Source organism: Mesitornis unicolor, unplaced genomic scaffold, assembly GCF_000695765.1.
Source record: "Mesitornis unicolor isolate BGI_N332 unplaced genomic scaffold, ASM69576v1 scaffold34316, whole genome shotgun sequence".
Taxonomy (NCBI): domain Eukaryota; kingdom Metazoa; phylum Chordata; class Aves; order Mesitornithiformes; family Mesitornithidae; genus Mesitornis; species Mesitornis unicolor.
The window spans coordinates 2,265-14,283 of NW_010189463.1; the positions used below are offsets into that span (position 1 = coordinate 2,265).

General features: G+C 40.0%; 1 protein-coding gene across 1 annotated transcript; it reads left to right on the forward strand.

Annotated features, from left to right (window-relative positions):
• Positions 1–1,068: 1,068 nt before the first annotated feature.
• On the forward strand, positions 1,069–10,446 carry IGFBP3 (insulin-like growth factor binding protein 3; the record flags this gene model as incomplete). The annotated part of the gene is made up of 3 exons (XM_010186093.1): positions 1,069–1,298; positions 3,764–3,883; positions 10,315–10,446. Coding segments are annotated over 3 exons (476 nt in total), but the record flags the coding sequence as incomplete, so codon positions are not given.
• Between the last annotated feature and the right edge of the window lie 1,573 nt (positions 10,447–12,019).

A 12,019-nucleotide genomic window follows, 5' to 3' on the forward strand; every position in this document is an offset into this window, starting at 1 on the left:
AGTTATGATTGTGCACTCCCAATATGATATCCTTAAAAAAAAGTGGCCAGCAGCCAAGGCAGCAACTAGTGAGATTTAGCTACTTACCTGATAGCAATATCCAAATTTGAAAAATTCCCTGGAGGAAATGCAGCCAGTTACAGTTACACTGCAGGAGTCTCCAAAGAGGGAGAAATGCAGTGTAGACAAATAACTCAGAAGGTACAGGAACACTGGGCTTACGCAGTATTTTGGAAATATGTGCTGCTTCTGTTTTTCGTGGATGATAGTTTAAAAAGAAAATATTTTTGAAGCTTGTAATGAAAGCAGATATTTGTCCTTTGACACCATTACAGAATGAATGGCATTTTTTGTCTATTACCTTTAAAATGTATTTTGTACACTTAGAAGTGTTTCTGATTTTAATAGCAGAAGAGTGAAAGCCTGCTATTTTTTTACCCGTTTTATTTGTTGAATAAAATTAAGAAAGAAAAACTGTTAAAAATAACTAACTAGTACTGTGAAACTCAGTGTGGTAGAATTTATTGTATTAACACCTCTTTAAAAAAAACAAACACAAAACCTTCCTAGGGAAGACAGAGTTGGACTACAGCCTGTAAGTTATCCAAACTAACCGCACTTAATTGAAGTGAATTAAATCAGCCATGGGTCAGCAATGATGGAGGGGAAGGCTCCACACCCCTGGTGCTGGTGGGGCTGCTGTGGGCTTCCCTGCAGCAGTGACCAAATTTGCAGCAGACATCGAGGGGCAAGAAAGGCGAGTGGGTGGTGGTGGCTTGCAGCGAAGTGGAGGTAGCTGGTTTTCAGGTGCTGGGCAGCTAGGATGGGCAGTGCAGTGGGGTACCTTGTGAGGCTGCCGGCAGCGAAGGGATGCTTTGGTTACAAAAGTCATCGCTTGGCAACAAAGGTGCTGATGCATGCGGAATGCGAAGTTGTTCATCTTTTTATGTATCGCTATTTTGTAAAGGAAAGTTAAGCATGTAGACTAATCTAGTGGCTTCTTGCCCTTCCAGACACAGCTAGCAGTTGATTAACATTGTTTCTTCACTATGTTTGGTTTTCTGAAAGGAAATTCCAGTGATTCAGAAGAAGACGACCAGAGTACCAGCAGCATAGAAAATCAGGCCATCCCAAACTCTCACAGGGTGCCAGATTCCAAATCGCATCCACCGCACACCAAAATAGATGTCATCAGGAAAGTGCAAGCCAAAAATACGCAGCGCTATAAAGTGGAATATGATTCGCAGAGTACAGATACACTTAATTTCTCTTCTGAATCCAAACAAGAGACTGAATACGTAAGTACTTTTGTAAACAGAAGGGCATTTCCCAGCATGTGAGTGTGTGCATAGGTGTGTATGTTTGCGTATGTTGTACATAGGACAAGATAAATAAATAAATAATTAAATGGCAGAATTGTAGTCATTATGGGGATTATGTCTGTTTAACCTAGAAAACTATTGGATCTACAGAGGCAGATAATCATGCAGATTGTGCTCAGAAAATATAGAGGCCTAACACAATGATGTTTGCGTTGATACAAGTATGATTTTCATTAAGTCATTTCTTAGAGTTCAAAAGTTCTAGTTCCCTCCTGTAATTATCACACATTTGTGTGAACGGACTTGGAACAGGTTTAATAGTGTCTTCATAAAATTTTTCACAAACAGCATTATTGAGTTGCAGTAATAGAAAACAGATGTTTCACATTAAGTGCAGTGGCACTGTGTTCACACTCCATGGCGCAAATCAAGGGAGATAAACTTAGGCTGGGTTGAGGATAGGAATCTTGACTGATCAGTCATTGTATGGCACAGTGAATACCACATGCACTTGCAGTTGTCCTTTTGGTGCTGCTGCCTAAATACAGAGGCTAGAAAATGTGCAGATATACTTTGTGTTTCATCAGAACAGTCATGGTGAAACCAGACATGGCCTTCCATCTGCAAAAGAAGGTCTTGAAACCTGTATGAAGTAGGAAGTTGTGTCTGAAGAGAGCGTGGCCTCCAAGTTAACAGGGCAAGGATGGTGAAGCTGCATGTTTAGTTTGTCGCTGATGTCCGGCTGTCTCGTAAAATAACTTCAGTATATGCTTTTCAGTATGTCCTGCTCTCAGAAACATGAAGTAGCTTATAGTAAAAGAATGAAGTTTGGTAGTTCTGAGGAAATAGGGTCCTGGTCTTAACTAGGACACACATTTAATTTGTGTGGTAGTTACGCCCCATGAGCAAAGGCGCACTGACTTACCAAGGCTGCTGGTGTCTGTAAGAACCAGAAATAAGTCCACTGAGGACAGGTGCCTTTGTCAGCAAATGCCCTTCTGGCTGTATCTGTATGTTAGTTTTTGATATTGATCTCTCTGACTTTGAGAGCCTGCGTCAAAATAATTTTAAAAAACCTGTTGGAATTTTTGTAGACCTAAGTCAACCAAGTCTTTGCATGTGTGTGATTTGCAGTCAGTGTATCTGAGCAGTTTTAGTTTTTTTAAGGAGCTGCCAATAAGAGTAGCAATTTAAAGTGCATGTTTAGAGCTTGCGTGATTGCTGCTTTCATGTTTTACTTCAGTATCAAGGAAGGTCTTTGCTAACAAAAAAAAAGTCAATTTTAAACTGCAGTAGAGCTGTGGAGTCTGTATGCTTTCAGACACTGACATAAAAGGCACTTTACATGAGCGAACTATAATATTACCACTTGAAAGTACAAATGTCATTACTTCACTAATTAAAAATTGCACCAAATGGGTCTTTGTGTTGATACCGCAACTTAAACATTTTAAACCCATGCAAAGGAATTTTTTGGGGGGTATCTGCTGAAGTGGGCTGGTGGACCAAGTCAGTAATGTTCCCAGACAGGAGTGTGGCAAAGCACAGAGTTTGTAGGCTGCGACTCTTGAATCCAAATCCCACTGCTGACACTGACTGCCTTCTTGGCCTCTGGTAAAACAAGAGCTCCTCCACTCCTGGTTTTCTGACTGCAAAGTGGGGCTCGTAACACTTTACCCTGAAGGGCTGCAGGGAGAAATAATTAGTTGGCGTTTGAGACGTGCTCTTAAAAGTGTTTCTGAAAGTTCTTTTTGGCTCATTCTTCCAGAGCTAATCCTCACTACACTGTTGTCAGCCTTTTGCAGATGGAGAAAGTGAGACAAAAAGTGACATACTCACCTAATGAGTGTTATATGCAACCTTTCTTTTGCATGGCTGCATCCATTTGATCCAGTTGAAATTGGGAATTGTTGTCCAAAGTTCCAGTATTTTTATATATGCATATACATTATGCCAAATAATTATTTTCAATTAAATCCATTTCGTTTAAGCTTTCAAATCTAGCAGAATCACAAAAATTAAATGGCATTAGGGAAAATCTACCAAGTGTTGTATTTTAAATTGCCTACCTTCTTCTTTTCCCACTTAGTGCAAGGCCAGCTTTTCCAAACCTGAGTTATGTTATATACGATTGATTTACATATTGGTTAAGCCTCCTTGTAGGTATATGTGACTGTGATTTCAACTAGAAATGCCGGTCTGTGCCTCAGCATAGCATAGGACCTTCACTGTTTAGAAATTGGTATATCTTAAATAAAGCAGAAGGTCGGAATTTTGCCTGTGAATGGTCTGCCCTTTGACATATCCAGCCATTCATTTGTTTTAATAGGTTTGTTTGTGTTTGTACTTCTTGCCCTTTAAAGATTTATTAACTCTTGTGTGAAAGACAGCATTTGGGAATGAAGTTTCATCTGTGTTTTCTAAAACATGCTCATTAACAGGGTCCCTGTCGTAGAGAAATGGAAGACACTTTAAACCACCTAAAGATCCTGAATGTCTTGAGTCCCAGGGGTTTTCATATTCCCAATTGTGACAAGAAGGGGTTCTACAAGAAAAAGCAAGTAAGTACAGAGTCTTGATCATTTCAGTGAATGCAATTCATCTTTTCTGCATCTTTGCTGAAGGATCTTGCCAGCAAGGTACATTATGTATCATTTTACAGAGGAACTAGTTAATTTCTAGTTTTAGGACCTGATCTGATAGTGCTGAACCTTGTCAAGTGGGGACAGTGTTTTTATTTTCTGTTGGTCATGACAACAGATTCATTTGAGAAACTTCATACCTAATCACACATGGGTTGGCTGGTGTCCTAGATACTAATGCCCTTTGGTTTAAAAAAAGCAGTGCCTCTGTAATAACCCACAGAGCTAAATGTTGCAGCCACCATATGACTGCAATAGATCAGTGCTTTGAATTGTAAATAGCTGCTTGAGAGTTCCTAGAAGAACTGCACTGGATCATATTACAAAAAGCAACTTGAGAAAGGAATATAGCTATCCTTTATGTGCTACACCGATCGCTTTCAAAATCCAGGTCGTGTTATCGTGAAAGTGATAGGTCTAGTAGTTACTCTGCAGCAAGGATGGCTTCTCAGCCCCCTTTGGTTCTGGGATTGTGACCTTTCTTGACAAATGCAGACGTGAACTACAGGTATTTATGCTTTAGTTGTGTCGGGTTGAGCTACCGCAGCATTCTCCATTCACTGCCACACTTGAAGTTTATTCAGGAACTTGGGGAAGTGCAAGATGTGCAGGTTCTTTGCTTAGTGTGCACATGCCATCTAATTCCAGTGTTTAGCTAGTGATCTGCCTTCAAATGTGTTTCTTGGTATAATTCCAAAAGCTGCTGAATTCAAGAGTTTCTCTTAAGATTTTCCTCAAGGCAAACCCTCTGGAAGGACAGATTCTGTTTGTGGACCACCTTTTCTCTCCCATTTGGGTTTATACAAGTCAGCCTCTCTCTTCCTGGTAAACAAAGGAGGGACTGACTGTTACTAGCTAATGCAGTTCATTGGTTGGAAGTGAGAGGCCAACCTCCGACCAGGCAACCTTATTTTAGGAATGGTATCACTCCATTTTTTGGCTTCCAGCTTTCTTAGAAACAGTCTTTCCCTTTTGGGTATTCCCTGGAGCTGTTCATTAAGCTGGCAGTGTCAGGTGGGGTGTTTGCAATTAGGGGTGAGGTTTCCAGCCTTCCCTTCTGCCATCAGCCCAGCATTGATGGTGCTGTTTGACCTTCGGTGCATGCTGCTGAGCTTGTCTATGCTCCCCAGCTTTTCCCAAGCAGGTGGTGGCAACTCCCATGCAGGGACAGTTTCTTTTTGTTTTATGGAGTTTTGAGAAGCATGTGTCATTCATGTCCCATTGCACGTAGACTAGCAGAGAGCAATGCTTACATCTCGATGTGTGTTTGTGGAGTGTTGTGTGGAGTGATGCTAGGACTGTGTTTTGTGCCTGTGCCATAAAAGCATTTTCTTAGCTACTCTATAGCAGCGCTTTATTTAACTGTGTTTAAGGCACACAAAAGCATACTGTAGCCGTTTTCCTTCTCTAGGCATAACAGAAGACCGCAGATTGGTATTTACTTTGTTCAGTAGATCTTCCTTTCATCTGTCTTCAGAGTCTGAAGTTTTTGCTTTGTCAGCAGAAAGGTGGTGGTTTGCACGCAGTGTCTGGCATGTGTATGTAGTAAATCAGATCCACAGTAAACACGTATTAAAGTGCCTTACTTTAAAGGATGACTGTACTTAAAAGTGCAGTCATAGTTCTGCCACTGAGACAGAAAAAAGGAAATCCAGAGAAAAAGGAAAAAACCAAAACTGGAAAGACAGAAATATACTTACCTAGTCTTTGGTCCTATAAGTTGATTTATGAGAATAAGGATGAAGCAAAGACATGCATCTGCCCTCTGTGTAGTGTCCATGCTGCCTGGAGACTTTCGAACTGCACTATGTGCAACAGCCCATCCGGTCAGCAAACATAGAGGATGAAGAGGCACTTTCACACCTGGCCAGCCTTGTCAAGCACTGTGCCAATTTACACAGGTCCAGTAGTTTCAGCCGTAGTTTGAGATAACTCAGGATCTTGTAAGAGTTGCCCACAGATGGAGCCCATGTGAGTAAATGCTCTACATGAAATGCAGTTGGATGCTTCTCCTGTAAATGATCCTCAATCAGCCCTGGGAACAGGCCTTCACAGGTAGGGTTCACAGAGATGTGCTGCTTCTCACCCAAACAAAATACAAACCAAAAATGTGTTTGAGTTGCCCTTGTTCTACTCCTAGACTTAACTCCTAGAAAAAAGCATCAGTTTGAGGAGTGAGTGCGGTCCAGACTGAATTCACTGTCTGCAAGGCAATTTGACAATTGTGAGTGTTTTTGGTTTTCTTTTTGTAGCATCAACATGTAGGTCTGATATTTAAGGCACTGTGAGCAGATGTCTTATTAACAGAATGCTAGGCTATTTTATTAATTTCCTTCATTGCTATTATTAGTAACATTCAATCTGTAATTCAATTATATTCTGTTGTGACAACAAAATTCAGAATAATAGGTTAGGAAATAGATAGTAAATCCATCCGAAAATGAATATGAGCTAAGCATTTTTAATTCCAGAAACAGCTGCCAAAACCACTGCCTAGGATGATAATGTAAATAGGTGAGCGATGATGGGAGCCTGATAAATGATGATCACCCTGAAAACTCATTCAGGAGGCACTTCATATGGTAGTATATTCTGTCTTCCTGGTCACCTGCTCTTCCAGACAAGTTGAAAGAAGTTATTTGTCAAGACATTTGTGGATTATCCAGAAATTTACTTTTTAGGAACAACTATAGGTAGTAATTTGCATGTGAAACAATTTTAAGAACATAAATTTATCTGTCAGAGTATAACATGAAAAATACTTCACACCTTGTATTTATATATAAACTTTTTAAAAATCAGACCTATTCAAGTTTAGAATTCTTTGTCTTAATAAATCACACATGTAAGGCTGTACTATTCAGCTGTAGTATAGAGGTATATTTACGTGGAATAGGTTGATATAGGAACGTTTCTGCCTCAAGCATGGAAAAAAAAAAGATTTTGATGAAATTAAAATTATTACGTGGGGGCAATTACTAGAATTGCCCCGTATTTGTATACTTCAGCCAGATATTTACCTAAATGTGAGCTGGCATTGTTCCACTGAAAACAGAGCTGGGCTTGGCAGGAGCGAGAATGGCCTGAGGTATATGTCAGTGCTGTCTGCAGTCTGTTCCTGGAGACCACAACTGTAGCTCCACGGAGACCTCTTGGCTGACCAGGAATTCAATGGGATACCATATGCTTTGCTATGCCCCACGAATGCCTCTGCGGCACTTCTTTGTGGAAGGGAGAGGGGCAGGTGGCATGGAAGCTGGCAGCTGGTGTTTCTATCAGAAGTAATTACTGGCTCCACCACTTGGGCAGTTTTCCAGCTTTTTGGACTTCCGAAGTCATATAGAAGATCTAGGCAGAGCCTTGAAATGAATGTGGAGTACAAAACTTGGAAGAGCAGATTTTTTTTTTTTTTTTTCCGTATGAACTGCTTACCACTTCTGTAGAGAATGCAAGCTAGCTGCTTCAGGATGAAAGCATTACTTTTGAATCAGAAGTGCTTTACTCCTGACAGCATCACTGAGCGGGTAATACAAAATTGCAGACTGGAAAAGGTAAATTGTTTCTTAACAGAGCATTATTTCAGCTGTGAAGATCTAAGGGTTTTGTTTCCCTAATGGGTTGTCTAGCAGAAATTAAAAAACAGTAGTAGTAGGGTAGGTGTTCCTGCAAACTAACTTCATGTTTTAGTTAGTTCCAGAAACTGATCATGCAGGTGTAAAAAGCAATCAAAACCTCCAATAACATGAGAACTTTCATTGATCATTTGTTTTGAAAGTGATGCAAGCCTATGAATCAGCGAGAGTTGTGTGACATACTTCATACAGTACTTCTAAAAGGGGAGGCTGTGTTACTATTATTAGCAGAAGTATAGTTTCATTGCTGGAGCACCAGGCTGGTAGCCAGAAGCCCTGTGCTCTAATTTGGGCTCCATCTGTGCCTGCTCTCCTGGGAAAAACAACTTAAAAACTGCTGCCTCAGTTTCCTTTTCTGTAAAATCTAAATTGTGCAAAGGCTGTTGTTTATGAATCCTTCAGTTTTGAGCATGCTAAATTGAGTCACTAAATGTTAATACCACTTAAGCTAGAGTCCAGTCCAGTTGCCACTAAAATTGTTGGAAAATTTTCCATTGATGTTAGTGGACTTTGAGCTGCCATTCACAGAGAGAATACACACAAGCCTTAGTCAGGCTTTTGAGACAGTAAACATAAGCTGTAAAACTTACATTTAAAGATTTCCACATAAAGAAATACTTTTTTACTGTAAGAGTGACAGCACTGAAACAAGCTGCCCAGAGAGGTTGTGGAGTCTCCTCTGGAGACGTTCAAAACCTGCCTGGACGTGTTCCTCTGTGACCTAGTCTAGGTGATCCTGCTCTGGCAGGGAGGTTGGACTGGATAATCTTTTGAGGTCCCTTCCAACTCCTCTGTGTGATTCTGTATGTGTGATTTAGTACAGAAAACCAGCTGAACAGGTAACTAGAAGTCAAATGCAGCTGACCACATAGTTTGGCAAATTATTAATATAGCTGTTCTCTCAGCAGGTTTGAACTCCTTCACCATCTCCTAAACTAAGCTGATATATACCTTAAGCTTGATCTTGTCATCCTGCTGCCATCCATTTGTGTACCACTAATGCAGAAGGACTGCAAATTCAGAGAAGAGAAAGGATCACATTATTTCTGCATTGGGCTTGTTACTGCAAAATATATCATGAGGGTAGATTAATTTGCAGTTACAGTGATTAGTGTTACTTCATTTACTATGAAATAAAATAAACAAGATGGAAACTTGTTCTGAAACTTGTCTAATGTATGATCTGCTTCCATCTCTCCTGAAGTTATTAGTGAAAACTGTCTGCCCTCCTCCATGCTGCCACAAATTATTTGGCTCAGGGGTTATTGTGCTGGTGCAGGCTATCCCAGGAGTGAGCCATACTCACAGTTCTGTCCAAAATACCACCCTTTTGCCTGAGGTCCCAAACTAGCTGTGGAAAGGATTGGGCACTTTGGGCAGCATGCAAAGCCTAAAACTTGCTTGATGTTTCCTTGCTTACCTACACATGGCAAAGCTTTGTGAGCCAATGCCATACCCTCATGAGAGATGGGAACATGCCTGTTAGACTCTGGAGAACAAGCAGTTGAATGGAAGTGGCAAAGTTTACTTGACTTGTGCCAACCCGAACCTCTGAAATAATTGAATTGCTGTGATTGTGATCTCAGAAGCAGCGTTTGCACTGCTTCCAAGATAGCATTTACAGTGTTGAAGTCATAAGTGGCTTCAGTCTAACCTATGTTCCTTCATGTTGGCAATGCAGCAGCTGAAACCTCAGTCTTTGAAAAGCTGGGTATATTTGTGTCACTGCCTCCTTTGCAAGTCTGTCCTGACTAAACAGCTACCTCATTTAGCATTTGCAATGAATCCTGTATCACAATATCTCAAAACCTGAGTTGACACGAAGGCTGTGTCTTGGCAATGAGGTTGACCTCACTTAGTGAGTCTGTGTCCTGGAGAGATATGTCCTTTGAGTGGGTATAAACCTTGCAGGGTCCCATTGGGTCAGAGTAGGTAACCTGCAACATGTCATCTCCTTTAGTCTATATTTTACCGTTCCATGGGGGGAGAGCATTACTTACTTAATACATACTAGACTTTGTAATGCATTTTTACTGCATTGCTGTTGCTAAGTAAGTTCAGCGTCATTTCGAGTCTAGTGATAGCTTCATGTTGGTCAGCACTGCTGGCAAATTCCACCAGGCAACTTCTAAAGCTAACCTAGGTTATAGACTAGTATATAAGCAACCTTATTTATAGGAAATTATACATAAAAAGTTCTAGTACACCTAGCAGTTGTTGAAGTGATAACTCCATTACAGAAGGATTATATATCAGTTAATAAATGTCAACTACAGTATTGAAATTCCTCCAGCAAACAGATGCAAGGCAAGGGTGTTTATTGCTGCAGTGGCTGTCTTTGCCAGACCTGTGCTTTAGTGTAGAATAAATCTGTTAACTTTCTTTTCCAAAGATGGGTCCCAGTTGTCAGCCTGTATACCTGTATATGTAGTCCTGATATTCAAGGGGGGCAACTGTGCTGCCTGATACAATAGGGAGTAATTCACAGGGCTATTTTCTGGTAGATCTCAGAACAGTTTTATTATGGAGTAATTTGACACAAAGAGGTTGATGGGCAGAGCAGGTACTGTGTAGTAGTATAAAGAATCTGTTTGATTCTGTCAGATATGGCCAGGATATGGAAGTGCAGCTATCAAATAAGCAGGAATCCCTGCTACATAACACTAAGAGCAGAGAAGACAAAAAAAAATGCTAACTGGGTTTTTTATTCTGTTTCAGTGTCGCCCATCCAAAGGCCGAAAGAGAGGTTACTGCTGGTGCGTGGATAAATACGGACAGCCGCTTCCCGGGTATGATGACAAGGCAAAAGGAGATGTCCACTGCTATAACTTGGAAAGCAAATGAGTGTTGGTGCCAGCTCTTCTGGCACCTGTGCGTGGACACTGGACCTCGCAGAGACCTTGAGAGGCTGGGCAAACACTGTGGACTGCGTTGCGTGTGGAGTAATGAGCTCTGCCTCCTGCAGTGGATGGGGGGGCCGCAGCCTCCACGGACACTGCTGCAGCTGCACCTCACCACCAGCACACATCAGGCTTCCTATAGAATGTGTAGGGAGCTCTGAATTCCCATGTAAACCTGCACTAATACCCAGAGAGAGAGAAAAACAAAAGGCACTTCAGAATGGATTCAGGGAGTCTCCACTGACTTTTTAAAGAACGGCCTGTGACCAATTTGATCCCGAAAGATACTGTTTTGTTGGTTTTTTTTATTTTATTTTAAAGAATTTGTAGATTGTAAACTTGTATTAAAAAAAAAAAAAAAGAAAAAACCACAAGGATTTAAAGGTTAAGGTTTTTTTTTTTTTACAGGTCTGACGGGAAACTTATCTTCACGGGTAAAAAGTTTTATAAAAATCTCAAAGAACTTTTTAAAGAAATGTATTTCTAAAATAAAGACGGCTATTTTTTCTGTGAAATATATTATGAATATTCTGTTAGTCTGTATTTAATATAATTGTTTTTTTAATAAACTATTTAAATGTAACATGTGAATACCAAATACTACACAATAATTCTAGTGTATACTTCTGTATGCAAAAAGAAAGTAAGGGTATGGAATGATCTAAAAATATGTATAGGTCCATATGCATACACACTGACCTATTCTAGGCAATAGAAATGAATTTGTGGAGCGAAGGCAGTGTTTCCAGAAGAGATTAAGTTTTGTTATTTGAAGTAACTATGAATGCCAAGGTAATATTTTTTTTCTTAATTATTTTATTTTATTGGTATTTCTAATGTACCCATCACTGAATTATGCCACTGGAAAGGATAACAGTTGCACTGAAGCTCTTGGTAAAGCATTCTTCTGTCTGTCCTTCGCTTCAGTTTGTGCAACGGGGCTTACGTTTCCTCTGTTTTCTCCTCACATTAATACAGAATATTCATGGACAAAAAAATTGCCATTACAGTACCACCCTTTCTATTTGCTTATTTATTTTGAAAAGCTGTATCTATTCTGTGTTGTCTTGGTACACTCTACCAAAGCACATATTCTGTATGAGGAACTCCTGTTTAAAACCATGCTGACAAGATGGGGAGATCATGGACCTGGGTGTTGAGACCCCTGTGCTTCATTTATGCTACATACAATTGTTGCTTGCTTTGACTTTGGTAGAAATGATTTGCCTGTATCTAAGCATAGAAAAAGAACCATTTGGTTTAAATATTTAAACCAATTGTCTGCCATGATATTATATGTCCTATTAATCAGAAAAGAAGTTACTTGGTTTTGTTCTGGTATGTGATGCTTTCACATAAGGACTTTGACAACATTTTTTCTGAGGCTGATTGTTTACTGAACTTCATGACAAATTCTGTATGACAGTGAAATCTGGATAAGGAAAGGTGGCCTGTGAAATGTAACATCTCTCTGGAAAGTAATGCCATATTTTGTATATGTATTTATTTATATATTTTATATA